The 17,088-nt window shown below is 37.0% G+C and overlaps 1 protein-coding gene across 8 annotated transcripts in view; it reads right to left on the bottom strand.

Annotated features, from left to right (window-relative positions):
• Nucleotides 1-2,322: 2,322 nt before the first annotated feature.
• The window catches only part of MME (membrane metalloendopeptidase), a 146,191-nt gene continuing 131,425 nt past the window's right edge, over nucleotides 2,323-17,088 (bottom strand). For all 8 annotated transcript variants that reach the window (XM_021669536.2, XM_021669535.2, XM_021669539.2 and 5 more), the window contains 5 exons: nucleotides 15,488-15,621; nucleotides 15,320-15,385; nucleotides 11,629-11,724; nucleotides 11,219-11,295; nucleotides 2,323-3,544 (listed from right to left, as the gene is read on the bottom strand). In XM_021669536.2, the coding sequence (XP_021525211.2) occupies nucleotides 3,445-3,544; nucleotides 11,219-11,295; nucleotides 11,629-11,724; nucleotides 15,320-15,385; nucleotides 15,488-15,621 (473 nt within the window). In that variant the 3' untranslated portion in view covers nucleotides 2,323-3,444. The remainder of the gene's footprint in view (nucleotides 3,545-11,218; nucleotides 11,296-11,628; nucleotides 11,725-15,319; nucleotides 15,386-15,487; nucleotides 15,622-17,088) is intronic.

The following is a 17,088-nucleotide window of genomic DNA, read 5'->3' as shown; positions in this document are numbered from 1 at the left end:
AGAAAATCACGGTGATCTTTGAAAAAGGGTGGGAAAAACAAGGACATATTAGATACAGTTTATATCATTCATTTTTTTAAAAATTCAATTTGAAGCTAGTGCAAGGAAGTGCAAGATTACAGAGATAAAAGCTCCATTTAGTCTTCGCATTTTTCAAGACGTAAATGGGGTAGAGATTTACATAGGAGTTGGCAGTTTGGAACAGAGTTGACTAGGCATAAAAGTAATAGTATTAAAAATGTTTGTCTTTATTTTGTATTTTTGAGGCTGGAAACTGATAAAAATTTCTGATTAGCAAAATTTGAGAATAGAGTCTTTCTTCTTTTCAAAATAACCAATATCTTCCACGTTGAGAGCTCCATCTGTGGCAACAGGAATGATAAATGCTTTTGAGAAAGTTAGCAAGCTTTTGCCCCACTTAAACGCTTAATAGTAACAGCAGCACAGACCCAAACTTGATAAAACTTTGGTATTTGTTATTTGGATTAAAATTTTGTTTAATTTGACTCAGACAATTAAATGGGAGTTTTCAGATTATCCTACCCACTGATTCGTAACTAGGAGACAGATTCACGGTAAGGCAGCATTGGACACATAACTCTTTCTCTTGCTGAGAACCACGGATATAATCGAATTCTCTTCGAATTCTCTTTTATTTAGGTGAGAGAAGCAGAGGGAGGCTCAAAAGAATATAGCAAATACCCAAGGTCATCCTGGCAAGAGTGGCAGAAAAGGACTCGAACAAGGACTCTTCTCCCTGGACAGCATCCTTTCCACTCTGCATCTAGCATCCACTCGAACATTGTAGCATGGAGGCTCCTTGCCAACAGGTATTGCCAAGAGCTTCTTCCTACCTCATTCCTGAGTTTCATCAGCCCCCAACCCTTTGTGTCTCAGCTTCTAGACTTTCTTTAACCAGAACTCAGCCATGGGAGAACTGGACTTATGTGTGGGATTACAGATAATGTCTTATCTGATGTGACAACTCCAAAGAATTGGTAGTGTTTTAGAGATATCCGAAGGCTCTATATAACTCAAAAAGAGTACCATGTAAAATTCATGACATCTGGATGTGTGAGGGATAGGGAGGCATTGCTATTTTGTCTTATCTATCATTTAGGCCCAGAAAATCTTATATTTATAGACAGAGGGGATCCAGGCACCAGAGAGTTGTCGCAACATAGGGATGGGAGCCTAATGTTTAAAAAAGCTAGCAGTGAGGAGTCTAGTGCCTTTTTATAATTTGTACTAGGCACTCATCACTTCTGGCTCTTCACCTGCTCTGACATGATGGAAATAAAATAAGCTAGAGATAGCTGTTTTATTAGAGTTGGAAGTTCCTACTACTCCAGCTACAAATATCACTTAGGTAGGTTTTAAATTTATTTTGGAAATATAGATATAAGTATACTTGAAATTGCCTATTATGTTGTGATAAAGGAGGAAAGCATAAGGCTATCCACAGTTGGCCTGAAACTATAATTTCAACGCTTATGATAGTTTTTGGAAGGACTTGAGGAAATATGTACATTAAAGGCTCAGTAAGATGGTAATATGCAGTACATTCATAGTTGCACTATTTGCAATGGTGCCACACTGGAAAGTTCTCCAGTGCCCATGAACGATAGGATCAACGAATTGTAGTAAGTCCCACAATAGAACATTACTCTGCAGTGAGAATGAAAGAGCCACGATCAGCACAACAATACAGAGGAATCTCACAAATGTAAGGCTGAGGGAAAGAAGCCAGACACAAAAGAATACATACTGATGGATTCTATCTATATAAAACGCAAAACCAGGCAAAGCTAGTGAATGATATTAGGAGTCAGGAGAGTCGTTGTCCTGGGAGAAATCAAGTGACAAGGGAGGTGCTTCTAGAATGCTAGTACTGCTCTGTTTCTCACAGGTGCTGGCCACAGGGCCATTAAAGTAAGTTTATTGAACTGTATACTTATGCTTTATGCAATTTATGTACATATGATATTTCTGTTACTATTTTTAAAAAGGCAAATGGGCATCTTCAAGAGACAAGAAACTAATATCATTTAAATAGAAATTCCCTTGCTTTCATCTTCTTTAAGAAAAATAAGAATTTTGGAAGTGCACCTCTTCTGTAAACTCTTAATTAGGCAATGAACTAAAATAGTCAGTAGAACAGGAAAAGAGAAAATAGAAGCCTCAGAAGATGAATTCCTATCAAGTGCTTTTCCAGAACTCTTCGTGATTTAGAATTCTAGGAGGTCCATCAGAGACTTCCCATTTCTATTCAGAAATGTACTTTCTAAAGTTAGACAGCTGTCACAAAGCCTTAGGGAGTAATGAGTTCACAATTTCAATTTATTATCAAAATATTTCCATCTGATTATAAACCTGAAAAGGCAGGAGACGCAGAGCTACATAGATGCAGATTTGTCCTTTTATCAGAGACACTCTCAGGGACAGATTTAATTTTCAAAGTCCAATTTGAAAACCACAAGTATATGTATCTCTAGACAACTGTCCAATGGCAATTTTTACTCTAAAGTTGGTGCTTAAAGTTTTTCATCAATATGATTTATAAGCTTAAAAAGTCTCAAATTTTCATCTGTATATCACTTTACAGATACTGGTTCACAACTGTTTATTTTGGGCTAAAACTTCAATATTCATTGGTTACCTATAATAATAGTCGCTCATAAATGTAGTTAATAATTAAATATAAAAATTATTTTTACATTTATATAAATCTCTTAAAAAGACCAAGTTTTGAGAGACAGAGCAAGAAATTGCTTAGAAAATTGCAGGAAGCCTTAAGAATCTCAGTATCAGTCAAAGCAGGTACAACAAAAAACAATTTTAGACATTCATTTTTTGCTCTAAGAATGCTTAAAATAAATGATCACAGAATGAATAACTGATGTATGGCAAAATGAGTTTAAAACTATATAAGCTCCAAGGCCCCAATGTGTGTAAGAATTCTTTGGAAGGGTTTTGAAGGACTGTAAATGTTGCAAATAAAAGTAAAAACTGGTAGTTAGGCAATGTGTTTTAAACTATAGTGTCACCACTGTTCTTCTGGTGCCTGACTGTGTTCTTCAACATCTTCTTTTCCCTTTTGATTAGAAATCCTGGTCTACCTCAAAGGTGTAGCATTGTTTTCTAGGGACATCAGCAACTGGTAGACCATATGAGAAACAAAATAAACAGTAATATTATCTTTAGAAATGAAGCATTATTTACACAGTGAGAAGTGATTGACTTGATAGGCCTTAGACCCCCTTCCTCCCTCCACACCCTTTCTAGAACAACCTAATATTATTTGTATTGTGATGCTCTCCTTTCTGTTAGTTACCCCCAAGTCATTACAGTGACCCCTAGGGCCCATTTTCTCTCGATAGGAGAGTTTCCCATTTCTGTGGTGTTGGCAAGTCTAGCCAAGGACAGCATTGCTTCTTTTGTTGATCACCAAACCCGGCATTTCTTTTCTGGATTCATGTATGAATTCTTGAGGCAGTGAAAGGCTTCTGAAAACTCTGCAGAGTTCTGCAAAGTCCCAATAATCCTTTGAAGCAAACAAAAAAGTCACCATCATTATTTGATACTCATGTCTATACCACACTGGAGCCCTGTAGCATTTCCCTCTGCAGGCCAAGTGAATGAATTTGGAATTTAAAGTTAAACTTAAAATAACCTGGTACAATGAGTCAGTTCCTTCTCATTAACAGAATTTTTAAATGGAGAGGTAACCAAGTACAGGAGTTGACAGCACGGATGTGGGAGACAGACCACGTGGCTTGAATCCTGCTTATGAAGTCTCTTTGTGCCTCGGTTTCTGCACAATGGAACATGCATCTTAAGGTTGTCGTGGAGAGTTAATCATTTGTAAGCATTATATGTGTTTGTAAAACAAATGAATAATTCACATTCAAAAATGCAGTTATTTGGAGTTGTATTATAATAACAGTTTGGTCAAAGAATATAATCATGATTTCTCACATGTCTTGAAAGGGCTCACATAACAACTTACATATAATAGGCTTTAAATAGATATGCTTTGTTGATTTGACAGAGGATTATTTTCCATTTTTCAAAAAGGACTCCTTAAATATCAGAAACTGGATTCAGCCCAAATAACGGGAAAGGGCTGGCAAAATGCCACTTTCCTCTTATCTCTGACCCCAGTGGGCAAAAACAACACAGTCCAGCTCACTATCTGCACCTAGCAGCGTTTGAGGGGAGACATGGGTCAGTGCGCTGATGCAGAGGTGATGTTTTCACACCCACCCTGTACCCTGAACCAGCTCCTTTCCTTGTCTTGCTGTTAAGGCCAGCCTATCACGCTTGCTAAGGTTGGGAGGAGGGGCGCAGTGACAAGGGGAGACTGAAGTGGTGGAAGGATGAGGCGCAAGTGACAGGTGAGTCCATTTTGATTGACGGAACTCTCCCTACATGGCAGGTGTCCCATCGTGTGTGCATCTTAGCACTTCTCTCCCTTCCAACCATTCTCCACACTACAGTCAGAATGATCTTTAAAATTTAAATCAGGTTCCATAATCTCTTATTTAAAACCTTCTATGGACTTGAAAGAAATGTAAACTCCTGCCCATGGCCTGCAGTGTCCTCCTGACGGCCCCCGTCTACCTCTCTATCCTCCTTGTGGTGCATTTCTCTTCCTGTTCCTCCTTAGGCTCAAACTATGCTGACCTACCTTCAGTTTCTCAAACTAGGCAAACCCTGTCCCTCTTCAGGGCCTGCTGCTACCTGCAGACCCCACTCCCTGAAAGTACTCACCAGTCAGTACATGGCTAACTCATGCCTTTGCTTAAATATCCCCTCCTTGGCCGTCTTAGAATACCATCTAAACTAACTCCTCTCACTGGGACTATCCCTATCAAAGCACTTACCACATTTACAATGATTTGTTCTCCCTTTTTACTTCCAGATACACCCACTAGACTAATGTCTATAAGGGCAAAATACAGCCTTTGTATCCTTGCGTTCCACATCTGTGGATTCAACCAAATGCAGCTGAACATATGTGGGGGAAATATTGTGTCTGTACCGAACATGTAAAGGACTTATTTTTCCTATCATTAATCTCTAAACAATACAGTGTAACAACTACTTACATAGCATTTACATTGTATTAGGTATTATAAGTAATCTAGAGGTGACAAAGTACAGGAGGGAGAAGCTGTATAGGTTATATGCAAATACTACACCATTTATATCAAGGACTTGAGCATCCACAAATGTTGGTATCTGCAGGGGGCCTGGAACCAATCCCCCACAGATGCTGAGAGAAGACTGTACTGTGTAAGTCTTGCTCCCTGCTGCACCCCCAAAGCGCAGCACAGAACTTGGTACATACTGAATGAATGAACCTGTGACCTGGTTGGTCACAGTGATTACCTGTAGAGAAGCAATGGGGCGTTATGAAGAAAACACTACTTAGTGTTTCTGTTGTTTGATACTATGGATCAACTAGAATGAAAGAAAAGCACTTCCTTTCCCTTTCTTCATTCCAGAAAAGAGAGATTCATATTTTTTGTAAGTCTGACTTTCTAATATGTTACCCATCAACTAACTTTTCTATCCCTCCCCACCACAACTCCCCTATCTTTCATGGAGGATGTAACCTTTTTTAGTTGTTGGTTTTTAAGGACTCCTAGAGGAGTCTTAGAGATGAAAATAATCTCCTGGTGTGAGAGGGTTATAGTGAAGTGGAGCCAGGAGCTGGGGAATTTATATGTTAGTTCACTTGACACGGAGATGACTGGCCTTCCCGAGAATGGGGTAGGTTCCAGTAATGGCAGATTGTGTGAATGACAAGGAGATGCTTCCCACTCTGAGCAAGGCCCTGAGAGGCTCTCTGTTAGCATGGCACATGGTTGCTGGGAGAACCTGGACATGAAGAGTAGAGGCTCTGAAACTCATGAGCATTGGAAGGAAATGGAACCACTGACTCCAGCTGGAGCATTTGGAATGTACGGATCTCAGCAGTGACCATGGTGGACTAAAGATGGAGCCTATTCTCTAATTTCTGTGCCTGTGTGATGATTTTGGATTCCTGAATAACCCTGAAAAAGTACGTTGAAAAACCACTGAAAGTAAATGGCTCATCTCCTAGCTTAGTCTGTGAGCTTAGAGTTTGGCTTAATTTGATTTAAAAAAAAAGTCCATTTCTTACGTCTGAAAAATTGAAAAACGAATTCACTCTTTGGACCATATGAGAGTACAAGGAGAAGTCTGTAGTCTGCAAATCAGAAAACGGCACTCACCAGAACCTGACCATGCTGGCACCCTGATCTTAGACTTCCAGTCTCCAGAACTGTGAGAAATAAATTTCCATTGTTCATAAGCCAAAAAAAACAAAAACCAAAAAACAAAAAATACCCACTTCTACAATGTAGTCAAAAGTGACTGTTTATGTAGGAATCAAAAGATCTCAGAAATCAGAAATTTGCTTGGTCTTTAGTCTTTCAGATTTTGGGGCTCAAGGATTCTTTATGTTAGAGAGGAGCTTTGATTCATTAATGCAACCTTCTTCCCAATTCACGTACTAAATGGGGAAGGTACTAGGTACTGGCTAAAACTAGGTACTGAAATGCCTAGGTAGTGGTTAAAGACAGTTATCCTGTCATCCTGAGCATTCCTCACACTAGGGAGCAAGCTCCCTGGCTGACAGGGTAGCTATGAGAGTCACTGACTGGAAGAGCTGCATGCTTTTGTTTTTATTTTATTAATTTTTTTCTCCAAAGGACTGTGTCAGATTTAATCAGATGGGGACAAGTACTTCAGTAAAAATGTCCAAACCCAGGACTTAATTCTACATTTCTCTTAAAAAGTATTTTTAAGATTTATATTTATAAATCTCAAAATTAAAACAACAAACAAAAAACACCTCAAAGAAAGAAAAGTCTTCAGATAACACTGTGGAAAGTAAGGGCTGCAGAAACACTCAGCCTGGTATGCACTCAGCTCTCCACGTGCACTCCACCCGTCTTCTTTCCATTCAAAGAATCTACTTAATTTGATCCCGAATAGTTTAACAACACACCAGGGCTTCACTTACTTTCCTAGTTAACCTTTGGGGTTTACGACATCAAATCTTTGAATAGATCATCTATTTTTTTCTGAGACGGGGTCTCGTTCTGTCACCCAGGCTGGAGTGTAGTGGCGTGATCACGACTCACTGCAGCCTTGACCTGGGTTCAAGTGATCCTATTGCCCTAGCCTCCCAAGTAGCTGGGACTACAGGCCTGTGCCACCATGCCTGGCCAATTTTTTTTGTTTTTAATAGAGATGAGGTCCCACTATGTCACCCAGACTGGTCTTCAACTCCTGAGCTCCAGTGATCCTCCCTCCCTGGCCTCCCAAAGTGCTGGGATTAATAGGCGTGAGTGACTGTGCCTGGCCTAGATAATCTATTTTGAAAAGTGAATACATTATTACTAAAATACATCTTTTTTCTAAGAATGAGATTATATTACATGAATTATCTTCTGTTATTAGAAGATATGTACCTGAATTTCATGCCATATAGAATGATTTGCCTGTGTCTGTATTTCTAATAACAGAAGATAATAAAGCTTTTATTGATGATTTCTTAAGGTGATTTACTTGAAATTTTTAATTTTTTCTATAAAGTAACTTATTGTACTGCATATCTTTATTCTCTTGGAAAATAGTTACTTGTGTTAAAAACATCTAAGAGATTTGGCATTGTGACCAAGAATGGACTTTATATCCTATCTGGCTATTCCTGCCTACAACAACTGAACTTCTGAATTACTCTTTGCAATTAATGGGTCCTCGGACAACCTTTTGTTAATTCTTGTAAATGAATGACTTGGCTACAAAGTTAATTGGCTTCATTCAGCAATATGCTATCCAATCTTTAACTAATTTATACTATTCTTTCAAAGCAAAAACATACTAATGAGTGTATGTTCTGCTATATACTCATAAAGAAATAAACGCCACAATAGATTTCTGGTTATCAGCTAAAGATTAGAGATGCTAATAGAAATTCTATGATGCTCACAAAAATCTACACTGATATCTATAAAATATCAGGAACCAATGCTAATACTGAAGGTAAATGGAGGAAACAGAAGAATTTCAAAGAGGGCTTATTAGCATGCCAAGTTACAGAGTTATGAAGGAACAAAATAGGCATATTAGTTGAACATATCTGCATAAAATACTAGAAAAAATATTCCTTCAAAAATATTAGAAATTAAGCTTTGAAAAACATGTCTTGCTTTGCTAGTGATGTCAGTTCTATAAAGTGCCCTTTCTTCCTGACTGGAAGACAATGTTGAATAATAATCTAAGCACCTAAGTCATTTTGTCTATTTGGACTTGCTTTACAAAATTATCAAACCCTTATATATTATATAGAAATATTATATCTAAATAATTTAAAAAACATATTTATAGATTACATATAAATATTATAATAACCATTCCCTGAAATGACTATAGATGGTTAACAAAAAACTGAATTTCCAAAATGAAGTCAATATTTAAATTGTAGATTCAATTTCTAGACTATTAAAAGAAAAATTTTTTTGGCTCAAATACCATTTAAGTTTAACAACATGTTTTCTGAGCTAATAATAGTTGAGGAATTAGGGAACTAAAGGCAGGCAATACAATAATAGGAAAGAAAACTAGGAAAGGAACAAACAGAGAAAAACTCTAATAAAAAGCCAAAATAAGTCAAATAGCATCACAATTGGTATAAGAATGTGGCTTCACACACTAAATTAATAAACAGTAGAACCATAACTAATGATCATAAAGTAGTCTGTGCCATTAAAATTTTAAAAAAGGTTAGGTTTTTCTTTTCAGGAGATTGTTTTAAGGCAGGAAGGTAGAAATGTATTTTTAACAGAGAAATTTTAATCCAGTGGTTAAGATAAAACTGTTAATACTTAACAGAGACAAAATTTACCTATTAAAATTTAATTTGCAGCCTCTCATTCTTGAGGATGGTAGATATACTAGGTATTACAATAATAATACTGAAATTCACCTAGGTTTTTATGGACATATGTTTTAGTTCATGGAGATACGCAGGGCAAACTCTTGACAAATTAGGTTGTATGGTGGTTTTTATAAGCTTATAAATGCTAGCTGCTATCCTCAGAATTAAATTCTTATATCTTAACTTCTAAAGTTTATTTTAAAGTACATAAATAAGGCTTTAGTCAGGAAGAATAAAACAACGATAGGTTAGACACAGCAAATATGGTTTTATGGATTCAGCTTTGTATAAGTGTATCTTGCCTTTTGTTATAATACTATGGCTATGTAAACATAAAGTTACAAATCTCTCTCTAATTCAGAAAAATTTCTATATAATCACCAAGTACAATTCTTAAATAGCAACTTGGTATCTACTAGTTTTTAAAGTTCTTTAAAAATATGTTTTACTTTGTACAGCCAGGAAGTGGCCTGTTTCCAAAACTAAATGTAAGCTCAAACTTTTGCCAAGAAAATCTCCTTACCTCCAGAGAAAATAATAATTTCCTTGCCATTCCGTTTACCCTTAAAACACACACACACTCTCTCTCTCTGTCTCCCTTCTCTTATTATGAATGAAAAACAGTCAATGAGGGATCTTTGGAGCTGAAATAACAACAAAAACTTAAAGATACAAATAATTTAACTTGTTTATAGCAAAATATTGTTTGCAGTTTAAAATCGAAGCTACAAAAGTTATATACTTATCCACATTTTACTTAATCGCCGATCAGTTACTATAACATTCTGAACTGTGCAGAACATAAGAAAAAGGCCTTGACTGATAGGGGACTATTGCAAAATATATAAGAATTCTTATTCTGTTCATACCTCTTGACTACAAATAATCCTAGTATGAACTTTCAAACACACACACACACACACACACACACACACACACACACAGCTCTTCATTTATACTAACATTAATCCTCTAGCAACTCTCATGATAATTTAATCCTCATTTTACATATCAAGAAACTGAGGCACAGAGGTTACAGTAACAGCCAGTAAGTGGTAAAGCCATGGTTGCAACTCAAGCGTTTCTTACTTCAAAGTTTAAGTTCACTTTAGTAAGGAAAAAGATAATGTGTAAAAAATTAAAGCTCAAAGTTTCTTGAATAAACCACAATGGGAATTAATCCAGTGACTTTTGTTGCTCATTATCTGTCAAGTAGTTAATTTGAATAACTTAGCAGAACTAAATTTAGCTTGGATTACAGAGATAATAGGCATACCATAAGCAGTTATTAAGTGAATGAATATTGAAAGAAATGTTCAGGCAAATACTAGATGATGATGATGATGATGATGACGATGATGATACCAGAACAAGCTGAGTAAATTCTTTAATTTTTAAATGTGCTACTTTATTGCTTCATAATTGGATGTGTTTTTCTCCATAATTGAATGTGTTTTTTCCCCAGGATTAAATGATCTGGGAAGTATGTTCACATTCATTTTACGTATGGCTTTTGAAATTTAGCCTGTTAGTTCTCTTTTGTTCTCAAATTTCATTTTCCAACCACCCTATAAAATTTTTAGGTTTTTTTTTCCAAACTTTCTGGCCTGAGAGGTGTTGTTGATCAGCAAATGAGTGACCGAGTGTCCTAGTACATGGGAAAGGAGTAGCATTAGGAATTCTTTTCTAAAACAAATACATAGGATCTACGATTAACATTCAAATGTTGGTTAGAATGACTCTCTTCAACCATTGCTCTCTTAGATTTTCTAATTTGGGAGGGACTTTAACTTCTTCTAGCTCAATTTTCCACTCCATAGAGCATTTTTCTCTAGCGTCCTGGATGGGCTGTTCTCTGACCTCTGCTTCAATGTACTTTTTCCTGAAGCTTTGGGAATAATGTTATTCCATATTGAAGAACCTCTAATTAGTAGAAAGTTTCCTTTTTATTGGAATTGTTCTTTGCAATTTGGAGCTCCTTGGTCTGGGCCTAAACCATTCACAGCCTCTTAGAAATGTCTTTGTGCTAGCTTTAAATTGAGCCACTGTTCTGAGGTGACATATTTATTGGAATTGATCAAGCCTTGAGACTCGGACATGTAGATTCTAAGGAAAAGAGTGGCCAAGGCTATGCTTATGTAAAATGCTCTGATGTGTTCTGTTGATCCTATCGGAATTAGAAAAGGCTAAATTCCAAATATGGAAGCAATGGACCCAATATTGCTGTTCATACCCACACACCTGAAATTGCCCGGACTGTGCACATCTGTTTTAATGGAGTTGACCGCATACTCTGGCCTATAAGTTCCACACCACACCTAGAGATAGGAATAGAAAAAGCAAAGAATGTACTCAGGTTCAATCCAGGATTATTTGTTTGAGCAATCTGGGGGGAGGGAGAAAAATTAAACTGGAATTCTGTATTCCTCAACCATTAGCTCTTAAATAATGTTCAATGAAAGGCAACCAGGAACATTGTTATTTATTATTAGTATGATCCAACAGTCTATTATAAACAATGAAAGTGAATCAAGTCAAATGCTCTGCCACAAATGATTAAAACAAGAGAACTCAGCATGTGATATCTAACTTACTGTGAAATTATAACTCAAAATGGTTTTCATATCTATCAATCAAGAAAGACACAATACCTGTGCAAAATTCAAGAAGAACAGTTGTTTGTGATTTAGGTCAAGTCCAGGAAGTAATTTTTCTTCACCATTCTTTTTAACATAATTCTGATAGGCCTAGGCAGTTGATAAAATAGAAAAACAATAATTATAATTCCTAAGGTTATACATAAACCTATGTAAAAGATTGTTACCAAGTAATTTCTTATATTAAAATCACCCTAACAATACATTTAAATATGGTTACTTACAACTATTTCATGAATTAGAAAGACAAATCAAATTTATTTACAAATGCTCTGAAAAGAACAAGATATAATTAGTAGATGACAAGAGCCTGGCACATGTCAGATGATCAATAAATGTCAATGGAATGAATGGATGACTTAAGCAATGAAAAGCTTGTCTAAATATTGTTTTATAAATTGACAAATAAGCTAGTCAGGACAAATGAATTGCCAAGGAAGTCTACAATTAGCTTAGTTACTACTCTCTTACCAAAATAGACTCACCAGACTTAAGAGTGATTCTTGCCAAGTCAAAGGATTCTCTTGAGATCCTTCAGAGGCCTAGTCTCCTATGAGTCTGAGGATAATAAAATGCAACTATTCTGGTCTTTTGAAGACAGGACAAAATGGACTGAGCCTCAGTTACATTCAGAGGAAAATATTTAGGTAATCTGAACGTCAGAAAGTACTCTTAGTTCTTAAGGATTTATGTGCACTACTGAAAAAATTGAGTTTTCCTCTGCTAAATATACTTTCAAAAGGAATTGATAATAAACTTTCTGAGATGTGTCATTTCCAATTTAATGCACCTTTAGAAGGGGACCAACTAGATAAACAGAAGATATATTTCATTTCTTCCTACTTACCATCAACATAGGTTTATTGAACCTCTACTATGTTTTTGTTTTTTGTTTTTGTTTTTTTTTTTTGAGATGGAGTCTTGCTCTTGTTGCACAGGCTGGAGTGCAATGGCACAATCTTGGCTCACTGCAACCTCCTCCTCCTGAATTCAAGTGATTTTGCTGTCTCAGCCTCCTGAGTAGCTGGGATTACAGGTGCTTACCACCACGCCCAGCTAATTTTTGTATTTTCAGTAGAGATGGAGTTTCACCATGTTGGCCAGGCTGGTCTCGAACTCCTTACCTCAGGTAACTGCCTGCCTCGGCATCCCAAAGTGCTGGGATTACAGGCATGAGCCACTGCACACTGCCTGAACTTCTACTATGTAAAGATGCTGGGATATGGGAAAGGCTTGCACCTACTCCCTTTTAGAGAGCTCGCAATCTAGTGGGGCGGTGGGGTGGGGGGCAGGCATTACATGTTAAGAATTTACATATTTTTAAAGTGTAATAAAGTATTTGCACAATTGTAATTGGCATCATCATTACAATTCTGTACTTGATCTAGGTGAGGATTTCCACAGAAGTACTATCAATCCCAACTTTGGCTGGATTTTATAGCAGTGATTCTCAATCATTCCCATGTTAGAATCAACATGGGAATATTGAGTGCCAATGACTTCTATTTCGAGCCAAGATGGACTGATAGGGACTAGATTTAACTTCTTGCCGAAATAACCAAATGATGAGCAAAATATTTTAAACAATGGTTTGCATAACATTGAACATCAGACAAAAAGGAGAATGACCCCTGAGAGATGGTAAAAAAGTAAAGTGAGTCCTATGACTGCTGAGCTTTTTGTCCTGAGAGTTTTCAGGCTACATCATAGGAGAAAACCAGTCAGAGCCAGGGGGACTCCTTCAGTTGAGGAGAAGGAGCTGAGAGTTCAGGGACACCAAGAACAGGGTACTAAACTGGAGAAAGCTACACAAAAAGAGAACCTCAGAGATTACAGATGGTCACCCTCAAGCATTTAGCTTAGTCTTGATCTGAAGATGTGTGTGAGCAAAACACCCAAAAGGATTAGACAGAACAATGTCTGGTACTTACACAAAACAAGAAATTGAAACCCCCAAGATTCTCAGAGTAGATTCTTATCGCAGCACTCAGGAATAATGTCCCCAGACTGAACCCTGACCCCCTCCCAACTAACAAAGTTACAAAAGAAAGACCCAAAAGAATCAAACCATTTTCAAGGAATTTAACTGTATCCTAGAATGAAGTTCAAGAATATTTATAGGAACAAAGAACATCCAGCACCCAAAGAGGTAAAATGCAGCTGGGTGCAGTGGCTCACGCCTGTATTCCCAGCACTTTAGGAGGCCAAGGGAGGCTGATTGCTTGATGTCATGAGTTCAAGACCAGCCTGGCAAAATCCCATCTCTACTAAAAATACAAAAACTAGCCAAGCGTGGTGGTGTGTGCCTATAATTCCAATTTCTCGGGAGGCTGAGGCTGGAGAATCACTTGAACCTAGGAGGTGGAGGTTGCAGTGAGCCAAGATCATGCCACTGTATTCCAGCCTGGGCAACAGACTGCGACTCAATCTCAAAAAAGAAAAAAAGAAAAGGTAAAAAATCACTAAGCATTCAAAGAGTCCCAACCAGTTCCAAACCCTGGAACTGGTTGGGACTCATTCTTTTGGAAATCTTGTAGCAGACTTAATCTCCCAAGCTTCACACTCTGATCATCCTTGGTCACTGACAAATTGCAGGCCCCATCAGTCACCTCTTCCTACACTTCTCTGATGCTTCCTCTTCCCTGACCCAACAATTGATGTTCTCCTCCTCCACTCTAAACCAAACATTTCTATAATGAACAAATGATTCTACATCCTCATTCACTCCACTGATCATTCCATACATCCTTGTCTTAGCGAAGCCTAATTCTAGCCTAGGGACAACTTATCCCTTGTGACATCTCAAGTAAACTCTGCTTGTTCTCCTACATATGGGCTACTTCATAGTGGAGAGAAACACTCAAAATCATCCTTACTCCTCTTTGTGGCTTCCTAGACCATCAATCCTCCACGCTTTTATGAGATTCCCTGCTTTTTCTTATGTACGTGGCATCCACTAGACTATTTTTTAACCATTGCTCCGATTCTCAAATAATGACCTTTTATAAAGCATTCATTGATTTATCTCCAGTTCTTAGAATAATGCCAAACCTATTAAGCCTCAGTGAATATGTGTTGAATGCAAGAATAAATGGAAGGCTAAATGTGATTCTAAGGGATGCTCCAATGATAATACTCCTCTGTGTATAATAGTGTGGTTGACTACAAGGCCATGTGCTGGAACCATATCACTTCAGTCCCTTAATGTGTCATATATGAACTATGGTTTAATAGGCCTGTGGTTTACATTGATTTTTGTTCCCAAATGCTACTTCACCTGCTACAAAACTGAAGGTCCTGTTTCTTCTATTGGTCAATGACCCTGAAATAATCCTTCTTATGGGACATCTTTCCTAAAAAAAATTATTTCAGAGATTATGTCTTAGAAAAACATTGCCTCCTTTGTGAACTTGCATATCTCCTCATTTTGGCTGACATAATATTCCATATTTTCTCTTCTTTTTAGCTCTTTGCAAACTTAAGTGTTCAGCTCTGTCACATCAATGTATTGACCCTTATGGCTGGCATATTCACAGCTCTTTCTCCTCACATTTTTTCTATTTTCTATTCATTATTTACAACTTACATTATATGAGTTTCTTTTTTTGCAAAAGATTTTAAATGAATTATTAAATATGAGAAATGCTCCAAATCACTAACATGGAAAGAAAATCTTTTAACTTACTCTGTATGCTTGACCAATACCTCCATTATCGGCAATATTTTCTCCCAGTGTATTAATTCCGTTGAGCTGTTAAAAAAGACACTTTATTCAGATTGTTTTTAAAAAGCACCAATAATACATTTAAGATTGAACATGTCTAAACTTTTCAAGAGAATACCAATGACATACGTGCTGTCCACCTGCCAGGTCCCAGGAAAAGTTTCCATACTGATACACCATGCACTGGGATTGCTCTTTAAAGTTACTTGCAGACTGTTGAGTCCACCAGTCAACGAGGTCTCCATCTTTGTTGAAGTTTCTGCCTGTAACATATTTATTTAAGTAAAATGGGAATTCATTGCAACAAGAATTATCATAAGATATCTTTAATTCAAAGTGCAAGGACTGAAATACTGCTGTGTGACAGAACAATAAATTAAGACAGATGAGGAGAGAAACTGTCATCCCTCCTCATCACAGAGCTGGCAAAGCCCGGACTGCCAGAGCTGTCTTTGCAGATGTGCCTCAGTATTGACCCAGACATTTCACTCGTTTGGCTCTTGATACCTCAGATGAAGCCACCAGCCAAAATATTCCTGAAATTATGCCTTCTTCTGTTGAATGGTTTTCACCTGAGCCAAGTATGTTTAGTTTGATATTTCGAGATTTTAAACAGTCAACATTTTGATTCTGGCATTAATTTCATATTCCTGAATCCTTCATTGGACACTGTGGGCTCACAGTTTCCCTCAACTTCAAGCACACACACACAAAGTCTTTCTCTCCTGTAGCTTCCCTGCCAACCATAAACTACATTGATCTTTCCCCCTTTTAAGCTCCAATTGCATTTATCATGTGTTTTGACACTTAATATTACCATTGTTTTCATATGTATCTATGATGTAGTGATTAAGAAAAGGGCTATGTAGCCATCCTACTTGAACTCACCTCCTGGTTTCACCAGTTCCTAGCTTTGTATCTTTGGGCAAATCTTTCATGAGCTTTTGTCTTTTTCCACTTGAAAAACAGAAACAGTATTAGAACCTACCTGTTAAGACTGTTGCAGTTTGAGTTAATAGACACTTAGTAAGTCTTCTCAAGAATTCTAACATTCCTGTCTCCTTTTCTTTCTCTGGCTCTCTAAAATGGGGATTGATTATTCTCTATTTTCTCTTTCTACTTTCTTTCCATTTGTGAACGAACCTTGTCATAAATTTAACTATCATCTCTTTACATATTTTATGTCTTTATTCCTCTCAGGAATTCAGCTTTGATTGAAACTCTAAATCGTTTTGCCATTTAGGGTAGCATTTAAGTGCCTAACTGTTTGCAAAGACTTGAACTAGGTAGTAGGTACAAGATGGGAAAAAAAAACAACAACAAAAAAACAAAGAAGTCCTTGACCCAAAGCAGCTTAAGAGTCTTATGAGTACTTGGAGAGGCAATATTTTCTAATTTTACATCTGATTTTAAGACATAGTCATGCAGCCTGTCCTTTAAGAGTATGACAAGATAAGTCATATGCAATCAGGAAACTAAGACCAAGCATTATCGCTGCTGCTGACAAATACCATAGTATTTTCTCAATCGGAATATTTGCTTCATTCTGTCAGAGTGTAAAGCACACATTGCTTCACTCACTATAAGAAATTTTTTATCTTCTTAAGCAACAACTTGAAGGAAAAATTGAAAGTGTGGTAAAAAATAGAGAAATGATACCTGTTTGAATAAATGTGGTTTTGTATTGATACATTATAATAACTCTTAATGCAATTTATGAGCATATGCCT

The sequence above is a fragment of the Aotus nancymaae genome, unplaced genomic scaffold (assembly GCF_030222135.1).
Source record: "Aotus nancymaae isolate 86718 unplaced genomic scaffold, 86718_ANA_hifiasm-v0.15.2.pri h1tg000019l, whole genome shotgun sequence".
In the NCBI taxonomy this organism is placed as follows: domain Eukaryota; kingdom Metazoa; phylum Chordata; class Mammalia; order Primates; family Aotidae; genus Aotus; species Aotus nancymaae.
Note: the sequence above shows the minus strand (reverse complement) of the source record. Positions and strands in the feature narration are given on the sequence as shown.